Source organism: Thalassophryne amazonica, chromosome 8 (genome assembly GCF_902500255.1).
Source record: "Thalassophryne amazonica chromosome 8, fThaAma1.1, whole genome shotgun sequence".
Classification (NCBI taxonomy): Eukaryota; Metazoa; Chordata; class Actinopteri; order Batrachoidiformes; family Batrachoididae; genus Thalassophryne; species Thalassophryne amazonica.
Genome location: NC_047110.1, coordinates 53,832,864 through 53,853,394, shown reverse-complemented (window position 1 = coordinate 53,853,394; position 20,531 = coordinate 53,832,864). Strand labels below are relative to the sequence as shown.

The window sequence follows — 20,531 nt, the reverse complement described above, 5'->3', positions numbered from 1 at the left end:
GAAAAAGGAACCAAGTGACTGTGATTAAGAAGTGACACGATGTGGTTTTGCCTGTCTGTGGGTGAAAGGTTCAGACAGATGTCTGCACCAAGGATCTTTTTTCTTCTTTTGTTTTTTAGTTTCTCTTTGCAATTATGTGTCCAGCGAAGATGTTGACACTAACACGTCCTGTCCTTCTCGCTCATGTTACAATTAATTTGCTTGTTAATAGACATGCATCTGATGGTTTGTTAACAATTCCAACAGTGTTACAATCTGACTAAATAGAGAAAAATGGATGCAGGTTCATTTCAATTCTTATGTTAAAATAGTTTTATCATGACATTACTATCAGCATGAATAATTTTACCTGCAATGTGCACATCTATTTCAACTGACCAAACAAAAAAATGTCATGCACAAATTGTGCCTTTACCAAAAGGAAAAGATGTTGCCAAGAAAGAAAGAAAGAACCTATTTCTGGGAGAAACCAATCAATATAGTGAGCAATGACTTTGCTGGACTTTTGTGTAAATGGTACAAATCACCCATAAAAATGATTTTAGATATATAGATAGATAGATAGATAGATCCAATAGTTCATAAAAACATGAGGTGTGTGTGTGGGGGGGGGGGGGGGGGGGGGTGTCTGGGTGTCTGTTACTATGTGTCTGTACATATGGGAACAAATTAACGTTCACTTTTTGTTTAATTTGATCCAAACTTGGTGAAAAAATGAGGATGAGTCAAGGACAAAGTGATTTAGAGAAAAACTGGTTAAAAGTAAAAGTCACAGGACAAAGTGAAATTTGGGAATTTTGTGTAGGGGATATTTAGAATGCCTATTCCAAGATATTGGATAAAGATACAATGATAGTTACATTTAAACACAAATATGAAGTCATCTGTCGCCTTTTTATTGGTTCCATTAGCTTTGATCTTGGGTGAGTTTGAGAGGTCAAACTCATTTCTAATGACTATTTTGACAAATTGATTAAAGATAAAAATACACAAATAAAATTCTGTTTATTTATACAGCACCAAATCACAATAAAAGTAATCTCAAAGCACTATATATAGTATGAGCAAGGTGTGGCTCTAACCTATCCTATGAGCAAACACATTGTTGACAATGATAAGGAAACACTCCTTCAATGTTTATTGCAGTGTTTCCCTGAGAATATTTTTCAGACCTGGTATTAAGTGTAAGTGATGTCCTTATTATGTATGTAATCTTGCCAAAACAAGACAAAAAAGTTTTGATTATAGGAAGAAACCTCAAGCAGTCCAGATTAAGTGGGGTGACCATCTGCATGGGACATAATAACAAAACAGAACAAAAGCCCAACAGAAAATGGTCAGAACATGCAGTGATTTAAATTTCCAGCTGAGCAGCCACATACTGATACATGGTTGAAAAGACAACCAGGAGGTAAAGATTAGAGTCCCGGTAAAAATAGACAACAGCAATTAAGTCAGAGTTGTACTTAGGCCAGATGAGTCTGAAATAATTGTTTCTATAAAGTAATAATACAAAGTCATATCACCTTTAAATTTATTACATGACCTTTGGTTTTGGTTGATATAAAGTCATATCACCATTAAATTTATTACATGACCTTTGGTTTTGGTTGATATAAAGTCATATCACCTTTAAATTTATTACATGACCTTTGGTTTTGGTTGACCCTGAAAGGTCAAACTCAAATTCATAACTGTTTAACTCCTGATCAGGGACACACAGAACCATACATTATGTTATCACTGAATCACAGAAATTAATTTAAATGAATTAGAGGCAAACATATCAGGCGCTGGTGTTACACTCCTTCCGTGTCACTTCTGTTTTCACTTTGTAGACAAACTGAAGCATGGTACAATTTGGTCCTGATTGAGATCACCTCTTTAGGTCAGATAAAAGACCTATTTGGTCCAAGTTTTCACAACTCACAGACCAAACTAAAAAGTCCAAAACTACAAACCAAACAAGAATACTGTGAAAGCACCCTGTATTTAAAAAGTGAATAATAAGACGTGTCTTCACAAATGTTTAAAACTACACAAATGTTTAACGATTGATCACCATCTGGTGCAAAATGAATTTGAATGATGCTGTTGTGTTCAGGTTTTCAGGGTTAATCATCCAAAACGTAACCATCATAAAATATTGTTTTGAGTGTTACTTTAACATTTGGAGGTGTAATGAGTTCTAAAAACTGAAATTAGAATTGTTTTTGTTTTTAAAAAGGGTGTATTTGTGTGCAGATCTTGTGTCTCACCCTGTAAGATGAATATGGCAGTATGTCCAGCACCACACGTTCTCTCCTGCCTTCAGATCTTCCAAAAAGAACCACATCATGTTCATGGGATTCTGCTGGATCACAGTCACCACCACCTACACACAAAAAAGAAACACACACCTCTCATCAATCATAATCTTTCAGACATTTTGTCGTCTTCCCATATGTGTGTTGGTGAATATTATAAAAACAGCAGCAGTGATAGAAAATGATTACTGTTATCACAACAAATCACAATCAAAAAAAGTGAGCAAAGATAGTCAATATGTGTTCATAAAAAGACTTGTATATATTACAATGACAGACAAGGCTGATTGGTCACTATAAACCATAAATATACATACAAGATGTGTATCACATACTGTACATGAATATGTAATGATCAGAAAAATGCAAAAGTGAAACTTTATCACTAATAAATGGTTGCCACAAAAATAAAAAGAAACTACTGTATCACACTACCAAATGACATCATGTGACATTAAATGATTTAAAAAGCTCACATTTTCCACAATAACTTTGAAATTAAGATAGTTAGAAGGATGATCTCACATTCATGTGAATCAGCAAACAGATTATCATACACTGATTTGTACAAGAAGTCATGACACCACATACAGTTCAACAGATGGTATTCTGTTGGCTCTTATGCACTTGAAATAATTCTTCTAGCTCCTTTTGTCTTAAAGTTATTGTGAAAAATATGATTTTCAGTCTATTGAATGACCTTGACCTTGACCTTCATATTAATGAATTGCTTAGATGTTATCACTGGAAATTCACATGTGTAATATGAATGAAAATGTCCAAGCAGTTCCTGAGATATTTGTCTGGGGACAGAGAGACAGAGGTACACAACACAAACAGAGACAAACAGAATGTGTGATGTCTCATGAACCCCTCTGGGGGCTTTTTATTTATTTTGACTTGACAAAAATGATCAAGATACCAAAACACAGTCACCAAAAGGAGCAACTTGGGGTGTCATATACAGTGAATGTTAATTATCTTCATACCCATGGTAAAGTAAAAGCGGAGGTTTCCATATGAGGTGGTGTCAAGGTAGGGCGTGCACATCCTTCGCCGACCCTCCTTCTCAAACACGAGCGCTGAGCCTGACTCGATCTCTCCACACTGGGTCCCATAAACAGCTCCGTCAATGTCCCAGCTAAATATCACACAGTCAGGTAGTGCACGTTTAATAAATGTCTAAACACAAAAAAGATATTTAGAATTTTTTTACTTTTGATATTTTGATAAAATTTGAAACCTTTACATACATAATTCACCAGTCACTGTTTGGGCAGAATGTAGGTTACAATCCAGCATTTGTATTTTTAAGAGTAATGTCACTGTATAAAATCACATGTAAATTACAGGCACAAGGTATCAGTCTACTAAACTGAACTGATTTGTCTAAACACACAAATGAATCCTTATCTGGAATAGGTGTGAGCCCATTGCAGCTCAATTAAATGTAAGAACCAATGAAAAAATCATATTTCTGGAAAGAATACGATTGTGCAGTTTCAGTACAATAATTTTATATGACAGCTATATCATTTAAAATTCGATCATGTTAAATGTATGTTTTTAGCTTTGACAAATTGCTAAAACAGTATCTACTGTATATCAGAAAACATTACAAATGAGTCTGGCAGCACTTTGGATGAGAAATGGAGCAAGAAAAAAAGTTCCTGTTTGATTAAATGATGAATCAAAATAAATTTTACAAACATAACTACAATTTTAAAGTGGAAAGTCAGATATAATCACAGCTATATTTTCCATATGTTAAAATGGCAGCTATATTAAGTATGAATAGCCTAGAAAATTTAACTGTGAATCTGTAAAATAACTTTGCACTACCCAAACTCCCTGCACTTAAAAAAAAAATAAATAAATAACAACAAACAGACAAACAAAAACTTATTGGATGTACTCATTTCAATTTTGGCCAGGATTTCCATCCAATAAATATAAGCAGGTCCAGCTCAGTTGAATTATATATTATGTTATATGGACGTACTTTGAGTTGGGGCCACATATATACTGGAAGGTTCTGAAAAGTTACTTTATAGAGTTATATTTTAGTTATTTTATACAGTTACTTCATTGGCAGCTGCGGACAACTTGTCGGCAAAGTAACTATTAGTTACTTTGCTGATTAGTTACTTTGCTGATTACTCAATCTTAACAGTAACCAAGTTAGATTACTAGTTACCTTATTAGTTCCATTACTTATTAGTTGTAAGTTGTGTGCGGCTTCTAATGAAGTAATTGCATAAAGCTGCTAATGAAATAACTGTATAAAGCAACTACAAAAAGTAACAAAGTTACTTTTCAAAGTTACTTTGGCAACACTGGTTCTGAATGTGGTAAAACATCAACATGTGACATTAAAAAACAAAAAGAAAATGTAGAAACAGCAATGTAAATATGATGATTAGAATTATGTTAATTTTTACAAATCCTTCAACAAACTTTAACCGAATTTCAATATCAAATTATCACTTCCTGGATGCAGCATTACACAACCACAGAAACTGACAGGATGTGGACATTTATGTTCATAGATTAGCTGTTTTACTCAGTGTCTCCCCTGTGGAGTATTACCGAAGTCAGGAAACAGTTGCAATGATTCACACCTTGCTGATTAACAAACACACAATGCAGGGATGGAGCATAAATCAGCTGGATAAGGACTTACGTGCATATGCACGCAGCCACACACACATATTTCTTCACAGTGGAGAGAGAATCCTCATTAGTGCTGACAGAAGTTAACTCAGTGTGTCAGCCCTCTCCTGCCTGCTTCCCTCTCTCCTCTACTTTCCACGCTTTCCTCCCTTTTTCCTGCCATATAGTGCATAAGCCGTTTAGTGGTGGAGTCAGTATTGGGTTAAATGACACTGAGCGGCATGCACCTTTACTAAAAACAAAAACTTGCTCTGCCTCCTGCTTGCGCTGTGACACCTGACAGGTGAGAGTCAGCATGCAGTGCAGCGTGCTGTAGGAGGGCGCATTCCTCCTGTTTCAGTCTTTGACATAGAAAAACATACTGACACACCTGGTGCACAAGAACCATTAATTACTCCCTAGCGGTAACACTGCATGTGCACGTGCCTGTGCATACTTCTAATCCAAACAGATGGACTGTTGTCTTTGTACCAGTGAGAGGTCTGACATTTACCTGTGTGTCAGCGCTCAGCTTGATTCTGCTGTAACACACGACGTGCATCACTTCACTTGTCACATGAAGTCAAAGCACGCGCATGCTTATGAGCACAGTAACTATCATAACGCCGAAATGACAAATCTTCAGTGTTTATGTTCACTTGAATATCAAATGCAAATAGACTGACAGATAGATATGTTTTAATGGTGGCTGTTTTAAAAATAATGTTTTCAACATCTATGTCTTTATTGTAACAAGCAAAATATTAAATGGGGGAGCACAGCATGGTGGCCAAAGCGGAAGGTTTCCAGTTCAAGACCACTCATGCCGCCTCTTCGCCACATAAATACGAGCACATTTCCCCCCATTTTACCCTCACTCCACTGGCTGCCCATACATTTTAGAATTCATTTTAATTTGTTTCTAAATCCCTGAATGCTCTTGCCCCACCTACCTCTCTGAGCTCCTACACCCTTATAAACTCACAAGATCCCTCAGGTCAGCTGATCAGCTGCTCCTGAGTGTGCCAAAAACGAAGTGGAAACTCAGAGAGGACCACGCATTCGCCTTTGACACCTAATGAGACATTGACTTCATTCATTTATTTAATTTTATTTTATTGTTTTTATTGTATGGTTGTTATTTTTATTTTTATTCATATTTTATATCTTTTAATTATTGTAGTTGTATTTTGTTGACAATTTTATGTGATTTATGTCTTTTATGATGATTTTTATTTTCTGTAGAGCACTTTGATCCGCTATGGTTGTGTTAAAATGCTTAATAAAAAAAGTTGGTTGGTTGGATGGTGGTAATGTGAAGTTGCGTCACAAAGGGCATCTGGCATAAATCTTGCACCAAACTGACAAGTAGATCCACATCAGATCTGCTGTGTTGACCCTGAGGGAAAAGGCAGAAGCTGAAAGAACTAACTATTAAATAAAATATTAAATGGCAGCAACATGATTTTTACTTTATTTTGTAAAAAACTAGAAAAATGTAGGATAAATTTGCTTAAAATAAGAAAAAACTAATGTAATCATTAAATACACTACACATTGCAATGCTGTTTCCACTTTACTTCTTTGAAGACAAAATCAATGTGAATTTTTCATGCAGTGACAGCATTATTTTAATTAGAGTGTGTCGGTATGCAGCTACAAATTCTGTTTTACAGGCTACAGAAGCAGCTTTGTGATTGGTGGGGTGTTGCATCACTCCGTCAAGAGGCATCAATTTCAATGTATTCAATTTATAAAGCACCAACTCACGACAGCGTCGCCCCAAGGTGCTTCACACAAAACAATTAAAAAACAATTTAAAATAAATAAAAAAAACCAACAAAATAAAAAGCGCAATTAAAAGATAAAAAACACAATAAAGGAGTAAAATTTAAAAGAATTTAAAAGGATGTTAACACAATATGCTAACCATAGGACTGAGAAAAAAAGTATCTTAAGTCTCATCTTGAATGTCTCCACAGAATCTGACTGTCTTATCGATGCTGGGAGACCATTCCATGAGACGGGGGCACGATAGGAAAAGGCTCTTTGACCCACAGACTTTTTCTTCACCCTCGGAACACAAAGTAGTCCTGCATCCTGTGAGCGCAAAGCCCAGGCAGGTACGTAGGGTTTAATTAAATCAGCTAGGTAGGTCGGTGCTAGTCCATTAACAATTTTATAGGCTAATAACAGAACCATACATGTCAACCACGTTGAGGGTCCACCTGTATAACCAAGTGAGAAAATCCATAAAATCAACACAAAATGCTTATAACCTCCAAATCGCACCAAAATCAGTTTTATTACAGTACACACAACCGCATAGTTTTGGTTGTGTGCACATAATTTGTCCACAAATTATGAGTTGCCGCAATGACATTAAAGTCAGGATCATTAGTATTTCCTCCACAGTTGAATTTCAAACAATAGTGGTCTAGTATTCGTGCGTCAAGCTGAATTTTATCGAACTGAATGTTTCAAATTTAGTTATTTTTTACAGAAACAAGAGCTGTCTGTCAATAATGGAAATACATTAATAAAATCATGAAAAATAAAGTAAATAAATATTAAATTGGTCACTGGATCCTTAAACTTTGGACATAATAAACTCTTCATGGTGGATCCTTGATCTCTGGACATAAATAGGAATAAACAAAGTCTGTAGTTTTTGTCAAAAGCATTTCTTTTCAGACGTTATTGGCATGAATGTCTTTCCATACATCTTGAAGTTATTAACTCTGTTATTAACTCTGTCTCTGCAGACAACGTAACGGAAGACGATTCTCGCTTCTTGACTACAGCAGGACAAGAGTCCCAGTTAGTGACTTTAATCCACACAAAAGTGACTCATGATATTTTAATGGCTTTGACAGGAGTTAAGAAGCGGACTTGCTGTTTCTGAAGAGCAGCGAATCAAAGAACCAATGAGCTAGTGGATCAAAGCATTGCTTCATTTGGTTCACGCATCAAAGTAGAGTCACGCTGCAGAAACGGCTGATTACAGAGCCGCTGCAGACCAAACCCCGAATATCCGTAAGATTTTATTTGTATGTCTGTATGGCACTGAAACTCGGAAAAATCCATATAATTTATGGACAATCCGTATAGGTTGACATGTATGCAGAACTTTAAAATCTGATCTCACAGACACAGGTAGCCAATGAAGAGATGCCAGAACAGGTGTAATGTGGTTAAACTTTCTGCTTTGTGTCAAAGGTCTGAAAACAGGACATTGCAATAATCCAATTTGGAAGAAACAAAAGCATGGCATCACAAATTTGGGAAACCTGGAAGAAGTTATTTCCGTTTCATTGTGGAAAAGCATCGTTAGATCACCTTTTGCCCTAAATGCCAAAGAATAAAGTTACATTTCTCTTAAAATCCTCAAGATTGACACCCCCCACCACCTGCATTGTATTACTCAATGAGCTTGCATGCATGCCCACAAAAATAATAGCATGTTTTCTCTGTGAAGTCTCTCTTTACTGGGTAAGATCAAACTAACATCTACATACAGTCCACATGTACTTACATTTCCTTTGAAAATGACATTTTGGGTTATGACATACAATACTGGTCAAAGGTTTGAAGACACTTGCCCATTCAGTGGAAGGGAAAGTGTCTCCAAATTGTCCACAGGTGATGTAGATACTTAAAAATAATGTCTATAGATGGATGTAACAAAATAATTGTTACTTACTTTGATGGTGGGCTTTCAAAGTCCTCCTCCCAGTAGCTCCTCCCTTCTTCTCGGTGTAGGTCAATGTCTCTGGTGGAGGAAAAGCTGTGGCTACCTCGCTCGCCACCATGGAAATACAGAGCATTGCCCTCCGACTGACATGCATGCTGGCCAAGGAAGACGTGTTTATTATTTTTAAAGTTTATTATTTTTGAAAAGCAATGCCAATAGAAAATCTCCCAACAAGCATTTGACTTTTCCACGTTCTGAGATTGAAACTGTGTCATAATTATAGTGTGTATTCTACAGTATTTTATTCAAATGCTGGAGTCAACATTTGCGTTTGGTCTGATATAAATATGTAAAGGTACCTTCACAGTAGCTCCAGGGAAGAAGAGCCAGTTAGAAGTATCCGGTGGGTCCAAATTGTCCTCCATCAGGGGGGATTTATGGGCAGCATTGAGCAGAAGCACGTTGTCCAGGCCCCAGCATGACTCATAGCCATCAGGGCCACGGGAGGCCTCCTGAGCCCAGCGCAGCCGAACACCATCAGCCATGGACTGCGGTGGCAGGGGAAGCAGGTGGACCACAGTGCTGCTGTTAGTGGGGGCTCTGAAGTGGAGTGGAATATACAAAATCAGAGTCATGTACAAATTAACTCTTTGGATGATGTATTTAAATTTCAGCCCCAAAATAGTCAATAAGGTGCTGATTCAAAAAGTAGCAGCTGTATATATTTAAGAAGACTCACAACTGTAATAGTCCACATTTAAAGTAAATATATAAAATGTTTGTAATAAGGGTCTTAAAAGCCCCCATACTATGCTTATTAACATGGTATAATATACAATAATACACACATGCTGTAATTACAAAATAGGCAACAAATCACATGAAAGAAACCAGTTTCTAAACTCCATTAAGAAAGTTAATAAAACCATTTGGAATTTCTTATATTTTTTTAGAACAGCATTACAAACATATTGTTTGATTTTGTTGATAAGATTCTCAGTCATCCAGGTAAGAAAATACGTAAAACTTAACTTGACAGTCTTGTCTTGTTCAACACATTTTGACACTCATCCAAGTGGTTAATTCAGTTTTGCAAAACTGAAGAAGCATCCCAAATGAGTTAACTTTGAGACATTGAGTTCAACAAACTACCCTATCAATTCATTGTTTTGACATGAGCAAGTTTTTTGCCGCTTTGACATTAATACACAATTTATGATGCATTTATTAGCAGTTAACTTTGCATGTATTAACATCATTTATACTTTATGTTGTTACCAGATTGAAAGCTAGCGCCTTATAATCAAAGAAATGTGTTTATGATACTATTATTAACATTTATATTGTCTTATTAACCTATAATAATATGAATGTTTTCATAATGCTGCATTACCTGTCAACTAATGCATATTATAAGGGCCTTAAGCTCAAGCATTACCTACAAAATCATAACATACCACAGTAGAAAATGATATCAGAATATAATGTCAAATATTTTTTTCCCCATGGCTAAGAACTGAAAAGATATCAACATCAGATTAGCATCACATTAAATATACATACAGATGTAAGTAGTATCAATCTCCAATTGAACATCTTAGGTCAAACACCATATAAATAAAATGGTTAGTGCAATCTTCATTCAGTGCAAGCAGTGCCATGGTCATTCATGCTTATCCAAAGACATTTTACTTGGAGGAAATATTTCTCAATAACTCCACTATGTCTTGCAATTCCAAGATACCGAATTGAAGCTGGTTCTTGATGAGTACACACTCTATGTTCTGGAGCTTGGCTTCAGCCAGGACACAGCTGTTGGGATGGTAGTCTTCACACCTGGTGCAGAGGATACTCCTCAGGCAATGATGGTGGAATCACTTGAGGGTCTTCAGGTGGTCCAGGTCTTAGATCCATACAGCAAGGTTGGCGTGATGATGGCTTTGTTGATGAGGAGTTCCGTCTCATGTCAACGGACTCTGTTTGTGAAAACGCAGGTGTATGTGTACCTGGCTTTAGGTAGTTCCTGCACACTTGAGTTGGTGGATGTCATCATTAATGTCGGCATTTAATGAGACAGGGCTGCCTAGCTATGGAAAGTCTTCAGGACCTGTCCTTCAATTTATTAATTTTTAAAATTTATTTCATTTATATAGCACCAAATCACAACAAAGCTGCCTCAAGGTGCTTCACACAAGTAAGGCCTAACCTTACCAACCCCTAGAGCAAGCACACAAGCGACAGTGGTAAGGAAAAACTCCCTGATGATTTGAAGAAGAAAGCTCAAGCAGACCAGACTCAAAGGGGTGACCGTTTGCTTGGGCCATGCTACTGACACAGTTGACAGTACAAATATACTGTCAGGCTTCCTTGCAGTTTCACTGCAGGAAGCTTTGGATGAACCATGTTGACTGGAAGATGGTACAGGATCTGTGTCTTCTTCAGGTTCATGTGAAAGCCAAACTTGGTGTAGGCATCGTCAGAGGTTTCAAGAATTTTCTGAAGACCTTCTTCTAGAAAGGATGAAACATGTCATCAACATACAGGAAGTTCAGGAGTGAAGTGGTGGTGATTTTCTTCTTCTCTCTCAGTCTGTTCAGGTTGTAGAGCTTTCCATTTGTTCTGTTAACAGTGTCAATTAACGGTGATACCTTGTCCTTGATCAGGTGGAGGACTGTTGCCACGAAGTTGAGGAAGAGCATAGGGGAGATGACACAGCCGTGCTTTATTCCTGATTGAACACTGAAGGCTTTAGTTTTTGTGCCATTTACGAATACTGAGGTGGACATGTCATCTTGGAGAAGCTTCAGGATGTTGAAGCATTTCTCTGGACAGCCTGTTTTGCTCAGGATTTTCCACAGAAGTGTGCATGGCATGCTGTCGAATGCCTTTGTCAAGCCAATGAAGGCAAGCTTGTGTAAAGGGTACGGTTAATATTATTGGTAGTATAGGTTATGTGTTTATGGATAAAAGTCAGATGCCACTTTTTCCACATTCTGCAGCCAGACCCTTCCCAAAGCAACACCCCTGTTGCTACAGTAGGATGTGTGTTGCCAGTGGTTGGATGAACTTGCTAGATTCATTAAAAAAGAAAAGACCTGATCTTCTCCAGTATGATCCAGTCATCTGAAGTATTGGCTACCCCGCTAAGGCTGTATGACACAACGATGCTTGGGTCTGAGTAACTGAAGCGGCAGGAACCTGAGCCTGTGGAATACAAACACAACAACATCAAACAAGTTACTGGTTCAAGTACAGCACATTTCCTGTTTTCAGTGTAGATTTATTACACGGGTGGTGATCCTGTGAGTGCCTTGAGCCAGGCATGGTTTGTGAATGATCCCTCCCTGAGCCAGCATGTGGAAAATTAAGTCTAAATGGTGCCATTGTGGAAATAAGTAATCAGCAGCTTAACGGGGCTGAGAGGAGCCGTGGGTGGTGAGCAAGGAGAGAGGAGAGGAAATGTGCCAACGTAGGACCAAAGTCACTATCTGTACACCTATTTCTAGAAATAATCATCTCTGTGCACGTGCTTGTATTTTCCTGCATGTGTTAAGTTTAGTGTGATTAGAATCGCGTGTGTGACTGCAGGCGTATTCTTAAAATGACATTTTGTCTGGGTGCTGTGAGAGCTGCCGAGGTCAAAGGTGGCTAATGGAGGAAGCGTACTAAGTCCCCCTTCCAGCTCCCCTCCTGGTCCACCACTGCTCTGTGACAGCACGCACAACGTCCCGCCATGGTGCTCCATCCCGAATGAATACAACATCACATTAACCTGACAACATTTTGTCGCGCTGCTCTACTGAAGAGCTCCATACACAACATTAATGCAAACTCATATGAACAAAAGCACACACAACCACAGTAAGAGAAAGGGGGGAAGAGATAAAAAGAGAGAAATAAATGGGGGTGAGGCTGATGTGTGCACTCTCATTTTCTCTGAGTTGTACTGCCTCGTGGATGTATGTAATGGACATTAAAATACAGCACATTTAAAAACTCAACATGGCCTTTAGGGTCTCTCACCAAACAGTACAAAAATGACTTATTTTTCATGGCTGTATAAAGACTGATGCACATACTCTGCAGTAAGACTTGGCAAAATGTGGCACTAAAATAATGTTTTGGAGGTCTTATTTGTGAAGTGTTAGTACTCACCCAAGGCAAACTGCAGGACAGAGGCTGTGCTGGTGTTCAGAGGTACTGTGGTCTGCGGCACACAGACAGACATCAGGTTAATGCACGGATACAAAATGAAACTAAAATAGATAGACTTAGACTTGTTTTATTGTCATTCAGGAAAAAAATAACATCACAGAAGCTGTCACAGAACGAAATATCAATGCACTGCATGAACAGATAAAAAACAAAACAGAATAAAGCACAGAATACCAGTCCAAGGAGTGTGATAGTGAGAATAGTTTTATTTTTTAAACCTATCAATAACTGTCTTTGCATCTGTGAATACAGAACATGCAATCATAAATAAAGGACATGTTGTGAAAGTGTAGGAACACGGACCCACAACAGGGGGCGCAAATGAACGGACAATGGAGGAAGTCAAATAACAACACTTTACTGTTGTGAATAAGCACAACAAACACAGCAGATTACAATAATAGACAAAGAAGTCAATTCACAAAATGTGTCACGTGGGCAGGCTCGAAGATAAGAGACGTCTGTCCAAAGCAGAACCGGAACCACACAATTTCCTCTGCCACCGAGCCCCGGGAATACTGGAGCCGCCAAGTCCCGAACTCCCAGGTGGCCACTGCCTCCGCTTGTCGGATCTGGTACTGCTGGCGAGGAACAAAAACAGTTAAATGTGGGTGCGTTTGCACCCAGCAACACGTATGGTGGGAAAACCACCTCCACCTCTCGTCGGAAGAAATGTCTGCTATCCAACGCACAAGGTAACAAAGTATTAATGTCAGAAAGACAACACAGTCGGCTGAGTACTTTACCTCCTTGGTAGAGCGATATCTCGGCAAAGAGGTGGAGATGTCGTCTTGCTGATATACCACTGCAGATCAGATGATTGGTGACAGCTGTCGTAGGTGATAAGTGACAGCTGTCACCCCGGCTGCTCCTGTGAGGCGGCAGCGCCCTCTGGTGCCTGGAGCCCGCACTCCAGGCAGGGCGCCCTCTGGTGGTGGTGGGCCAGCAGTACCTCCTCTTCAGCGGCCCACACAACAGGACATGGGATATTGCACATATGAAGATGCTACAAGGATAAAGTTTCTACAGTGTATTCTATATCCTACATTCTATATTGCATAGTTCTTTCTACTGATTTGGTTTTAATTGTTTTATGGTGGTTGGGTAACAGCTGTCCCTGAATCTGTGTGTTTTGCAACTCAAGCTACAGTAACATCTACCTAAGGCAGGGGTGGGCAACTTGTTACAGAAAGGGCCAAGAGGGTGCAGGTTTTCTTTGCAGCCACTGACTCCACCAGGTGACTTCACTGATTAATATCACTTTGAGCAGATGGAATCAGTTAATCACTGAAATCAGTGCTTTGAGATCTTGGATTGTAGTGAATTCAGGTGAGGGCCAATGAACCTTCTATTATGGGCTATCTTTGCATCTTTTAACGTAATCCATCCATCCATCCATTTTCTATACCCGCTTGCTGTAACTGAGGATCGGGGGGGTGGCTGAAGCCTATCCAGCAGTCATAGGGTGTGAAGCAGGGTACACCCCAGACAGAATGCCAGTCTGTCGCAGGACCTTTTAACATAATTTGCAGCTATTTTTCCAAACATTAGTTAAAATAGGAATACTGGTGTAGTGGCACATGTCTGGGCTGGTTCAGGCAAACAGATGTACGAGGTCTGTCCGTAAAGTATAGGTCCTTTTTATTTTTTTCAAAAACTATATGGATTTCATTCATATGTTTTTACGTCAGACATGCTTGAACCCTCATGCGCATGCGTGAGTTTTTCCACGCCTGTCGGTGACGTCATTCGCCTGTGAGCACTCCTTGTGGGAGGAGTCATCCAGCCCCTCGTCGGAATTCCTTTGTCTGAGAAGTTGCTGAGAGACTGGCGCTTTGTTTGATCAAAATTTTTTCTAAACCTGTGAGACACATCGAAGTGGACACGGTTCGAAAAATTAAGCTGGTTTTCAGTGAAAATTTTAACAGCTGATGAGAGATTTTGAGGTGATTCTGTCGCTTTAAGGACTTTTCACGGTGCGAGACGTCGCGCAGCGCTCTCAGGCAGCGTCATCAGCCTGTTTCAAGCTTAAAACCTCCACATTTCAGGCTCTATTGATCCAGGACGTCGTGAGAGAACAGAGACATTTCAGAAGAAGTCGGTTTCAGCATTTTATCCGGATATTCCACTGTTAAAGGAGATTGATGAAAGACGTGCGGACGGGTCCGCGCGTCGGGACGCAGCCGACGCGGCGCGGCGGCACAGGAAAAACACCTCCGTGTTGATAACCATTTGTAAAATCCAGGCGGCTTTTGATGGCTTTCAGTGGAGTGAGTATATGAGAAATTGTTTATCAGCTGGAGATGTTCCAACTTGTCCTTAAGGCTTCCAGCAGAGGTGTTTTTCCTGTGACGGAGCGTCGCGGCGGCTGCGAGCTGACGCTGCAATCCGCCCGCACGTCTTTCATTAAAAAAATCTCCTTTAACAGTGGAATATCCGGATAAAATGCTGAAACCGACTTCTTCTGAAACTTCTCTGTTCTCTCACGACGTCCTGGATCAACAGAGCCTGAAATGTGGAGGTTTTAAGCTTGAAACAGGCTGATGACACTGCCTGGGAGCGCTGCACGACGTCTCGCACCGTGGGAAGTCCTTAAAGCGACAGAATCACCTCAAAATCTCTCATCAGCTGTTAAAATTTTCACTGAAAACCAGCTTAATTTTTCGAACCATGTCCACTTCGATGTGTCTCACAGGTTTAGAAAAAATTTTGATCAAACAAAGCGCCAGTCTCTCAGCAACTTCTCAGACAAAGGAATTCCGACGAGGGGCTGGACGACTCCTCCCACAAGGAGTGCTCACAGGCGAATGATGTCACCGACACGCGTGGAAAAACTCACGCATGCGCACGAGGGTTCAAGCATGTCTGACGTAAAAACATATGAATGAAATCCATATAGTTTTTGAAAAAAATAAAAAGGACCTATACTTTACGGACAGACCTCGTAAAGTAGGCCTTTTGTTTGCATATGATTTATAAAGCCTTGTTTCTAACTGCACAATTAAAACAGTCCCTTCTTTGACTTTCAGATTACTCTCATATGTCCTGATGCTCATAAATACAACTACTATTTTTTTCTAAGTTCTTAATTTTAGTGAACCAAAGTCATCATTAACACCGCTCACCCCCCCCCCCCCCCCCAAAAAAAAAAGAAAACAAAAAATACTGTCATGTCAGGAAACTAGCATGAGGTCTGTTCGAAGCCGGAAAACATGTCTTTGTGCGAGTATATTGATTTTATTCCAGGTAAAAGCATGTAAAAATTTTGCATAATGTGTACACAAACAATGAAACTGGTTTGGCTCTTTGAAAAGGAATTAAAAACAAAACAAAACAACAACAAAAAACCCCAAAGTGATCCACTGCAGTTTTGTCAGACATTCCCCAGTATCTAAAAGTTTATCAACTGGATTTCTTGTTGATCTTCAAGATATTTCACCAGTCAGAAAAGTCATTTCTTCAGTTTTAAGGTCAGATTGTGTGGTATGTGTTGGGAAAGTGTAGGTACACGGACCCACAACAGGGGGCGCAAATGAACGGACAATGGAGTAGGTCAAATAACAACACTTTACTGTTGTGAATGTGCACAACAAATACAACGGATTACAACAATAGACAGGTGTCAATTCACAAAGGTGTCGTGTGGGCAGGCTCGAAGATAGGAGACGCCTGTCCAAAGCAGAACCGGAACCACACACGATTTCCTCCGCCACCAGACCCCGGGAATACTGGAGCCGCCAAGTCCCGAACTCCCAGGTGGCCACTGCCTCCGCGTGTCGGACCTGGTACTGCTGGCGAGGAACAAAAAGCAATTAAAGGAGGGCGCGTTTGCACCCAGGAATCCGTACGGCAGGAAAAACTACCTCCACCTCTCGTTGGAAAAGTAGTCCACACTACAACGCACAAAGTCACAAAAATAGCACTGTCAATCAGTCAGCTGAGGTACGTTACCTTCCAGGTAGAACGATATCTCGGCAAAGAGGTGGAGACGTCGTCCTGCTGATATACTCCTGCCGATCAGATGATTGGTAACAGCTGTTGCAGGTGATGCGTGACAGCTGTCACCCTGGCTGCTCCTATGAGGCGGCTGCGCCCTCTGGTGCCTGGAGCCCGCACTCCAGACAGGGCGCCCTCTGGTGGTGGGCCAGCAGTACCTCCTCTTCTGGCGGCCCACACAACAGTATGCTCAACCTGGTCTCACGGCAAGTCGTGATTCAGCAGCATGAAATACGATGGCTCGTGATATTGTGACGAAAAGCACCTCATTTTTGTCACGGCAGCACAAATTCATTCTAATTCATTTCGTGATGGCTGCACGAAATTAAAAGTGAAGCGGAGGGGTAGTTATGGTTAGGGTGGGGGGAAAGAGTAAGATTAGGTTATGGTTAAGGTTAGGGTCAAGAGTAAGAGTAGGGTTAGGAATAGTGAGTTTAAAAAACCCCGTCACGAAAATTTGACTCATTTCGTCACGGGAGCACGAAAAAAATCACAAAAACAAAACATGAGACTGGGCTGGGTATGCTATGAGAGAGAGGCGGGTTGGCTACTCTGTGTCCTACTGCATTGTAAGGTGTATTTGAATATACTCACAGCCAACATCCAGCCCACAGCACAATGCAAAATGGAGATCCTCTATTTTCATATGTGTATTTTAATCCCTAAATTTCTATTTTCAAATACACCAAATGAGATATACACATTAAAATCACCAGTGTAAAACTAACACTGACAGAGTTAAATTAACATTGCCAGTGTACATACGGTCCTACTCTGGCCAGTGTGGGACCATATGTTCACTGTCAGGAACATATCATAAACATATCATAAAAGTCAGATCATTTTTTTGAGAAAGGAGTTGGTATACAACTTGGCTCTTGAGTTTGGTTTGCCTGTTCCAAGTATCAGTTTGACGATCCAGTAAACAGACTGTATACGATTATGTGTGTTTATGACAAAGGGAGACCGAATGTCTGTGTATGAATGTGTGTCTTCACATCTCTGCGTAACTCTTTTTGTGATTCTGGCTGCTTGTTACTCTTGACAGAAGCGCTGCCAGACAGCGGCATCAAACATTTGGATCAGACACAGACAAAGCAAATGCTTATCAGAGGAGTAAATAGACTCATGAGGCACTAAACACTTCTGTGCTGCTGACTAACTTTCATCTCCAACAGCAAAATAAATACAGAGGAATCAACTTTATAAGGACAGAAAGCGAGGAGGTTCAACAACTGAGTGCATGTATGTGTGTGTGTGTCTCCATTTCTAAGCATGGATTTTCATTTTGTTTTTTTTATTTGCATTCACTGCATTGGCCACAGCATCACAGACAATGTTCAGTGCCAGATTAGAGAATATCCATCCATCAGTCCATTTTTTTTAAACCTGCTTACTCAACTTCATTTAGTCTGTTTCTTATAAGTAGGACAAGATTCAAGTTACTGTTGTTAAGCCTTCAACACACTGACAACTTATTTCAATTACTCACAATAACATTTTGGACCACAGTTCTAACTAGTTTTGACCATTCAACCACTCCCTCTAAGCATGCACTCTGAAAAGACTGGATTTGGATCCACTGTTTTGACTGACCTAGCCTTGGATTTCTTAACCTGATCATTGTGTGCTGATTGTCTGAGAGCTCCGACATCATCATTGTGACCTACTTGTTAAGCCACTATGGCAGACTTGGTGGAGATTATTTTGGCTGCAGAAAATGCAAGAATTCATCATCAAATACTATAGAATTTAAAGCAAAAATAACTCAGATTCTTAGAGTTAGTGTAACTATGTCACCATTTCCTGCAGACTGCAATGTCCACTAGAGTGTTACCAGTATGTTGTGTCTCTTGTTGAGTAGATCTCATATACCGGAAGCAAGTCTAATTTGTGAAAGGAAGTTAGACACAGTCCCAGTCTGTAAATCTTTGTCCACAGGAGTTGGACACAACAGACTGGTGACATACATACTGTACCTTTCAATTGTGACCATCAGAGTGTGCTGGAGAAATGATGATCCTGCTGTTGCATGAAAAATGCTTTAAAGTTGTTTTAGTTTTAAACTGGTACAGTGCTCGTAGGAAGTTTGTATTCCTATAGATAATTGGGAGCTAAAAATTAAATTAAAAAAAGACCATCACTAGATCAGTACCAGATAATAAAGCCAAATACCACTGCCAGACCAACTGAATTCTAAATAAAGTGTTGTGAAATGCCATCACCAGAATGCAGAGCTTTCAAATGCCACCAGTTCTAATATAAATAATAAAAAGCATAACTAGTGAATATACCTGTACAGTATTTTAGCACAGTGCTTTAATTTTACCTCAAAATATTTTATTTTACAAACAACACCTCATCATGTTTGAATAGTTTATCTATCAAAGAGGAAAAACACAAGGAAATCAGTTGTATGCCTGAAAGAAGTTTCTGTAGGAAGTATTTTAGCCATAAGGTCAAGTGAGAGGGGGGCGTGTTTGCTTTTGAAATAACTTGAAAAACACTGGACTCATCGAGAGGATTTAGTACTGCTATAATGGACTGATGCAGAAGGTGGCAGCAATGCAACAATAAGGACACCGGATGCTATTAACCACCATAGAAGAAGAAAGGGTGCACTTTATCTTATCTGCAGGGTCACGTTTTGAGAGTAGTGCGTTTCATGTCAAAAATAAAGCCATTATATATTTTTATACATTTTTTTTAAGTTAGCGGTTTTATATGACAATATAAACGGAACATGGAAACAAATTTTGAGAGAAATCCGTATACAAACAGATGTTTTGCAGGACAGAGACCCCATGGAGGGCGCCATCTTGGAAGTAGTAATGGTACAATGTCAAAATAAAGGTTGAATGTCAAAATTAAGATTTTGAAAATTAATCCCCAAAATTTTCATAATAAAGGATGCACATCATTGAACCATGTGCAAGCCATAGGTATCTGAAACCTGAGGTTGATTTGACAAACAGAGAGATATATGTAAACCACATACCCTCTTGCTTTATAGACAGATTGTATGATACATGGTGATGGAGTGTCGTTTTATGACTGCTTAAAATACCTCACTCCTCCTGCTTATTCAACATTTTGGTTATGATAATGTCGAAGCTCTCATCTAATTAGTCAAACCATCAGCTAATGGTCAGACTCTGGAATTCAATGGCCCATTTTAGAGGGCAGAGGTAGAAAAGAGGTACTGGGTAATCTAGACTAAAAGAAAGTATGAAAACCATAAAAACAGGTGCTGTTGCATTCTTTGTTACAAATTTTGTTTGAAAAACTTGCTTATTGCTGCACAACAGCCAGCATCAAATGATGTTTAGCGCATATGCAAGGCAATCCACACCTGTGAGATAATGATAATTAGGAATCCTACCTTTCAATTCATACGCTTCTTGTTTATTGGGGTACCATAAGTTGCTTGTTTTGACTTTAGAAAAAAATACATATCAATTATAATGGCCAATGAGATGAACAGTTTTTTATGGGAAGAAGACCTCATCTAAGTCCTGTTTAGGCCCTTGCCATTGATGCTGCTTCTTATCCCTGAATTCTGCATAATGAATGTCTACAACTTCCATTGGAGGCAATGCCATTGTGATGCAGGTAGCTTTCCATCCAAGACGAGTATCCATTTAAAGGTGGGTGGGCTGGTACAAAGC

At 39.4% G+C, this 20,531-nt stretch overlaps 1 protein-coding gene across 1 annotated transcript in view; it reads right to left on the bottom strand.

Moving 5' to 3' along the window:
• Positions 1-20,531, bottom strand: part of reln (reelin) — a 360,124-nt gene that overhangs the window by 84,224 nt on the left and 255,369 nt on the right. Inside the window, 6 exon segments of the mRNA XM_034176269.1 lie at positions 2,259-2,374; positions 3,296-3,447; positions 8,662-8,807; positions 9,012-9,252; positions 11,748-11,856; positions 12,808-12,859. Coding sequence (XP_034032160.1) covers positions 2,259-2,374; positions 3,296-3,447; positions 8,662-8,807; positions 9,012-9,252; positions 11,748-11,856; positions 12,808-12,859 — 816 coding nt within the window.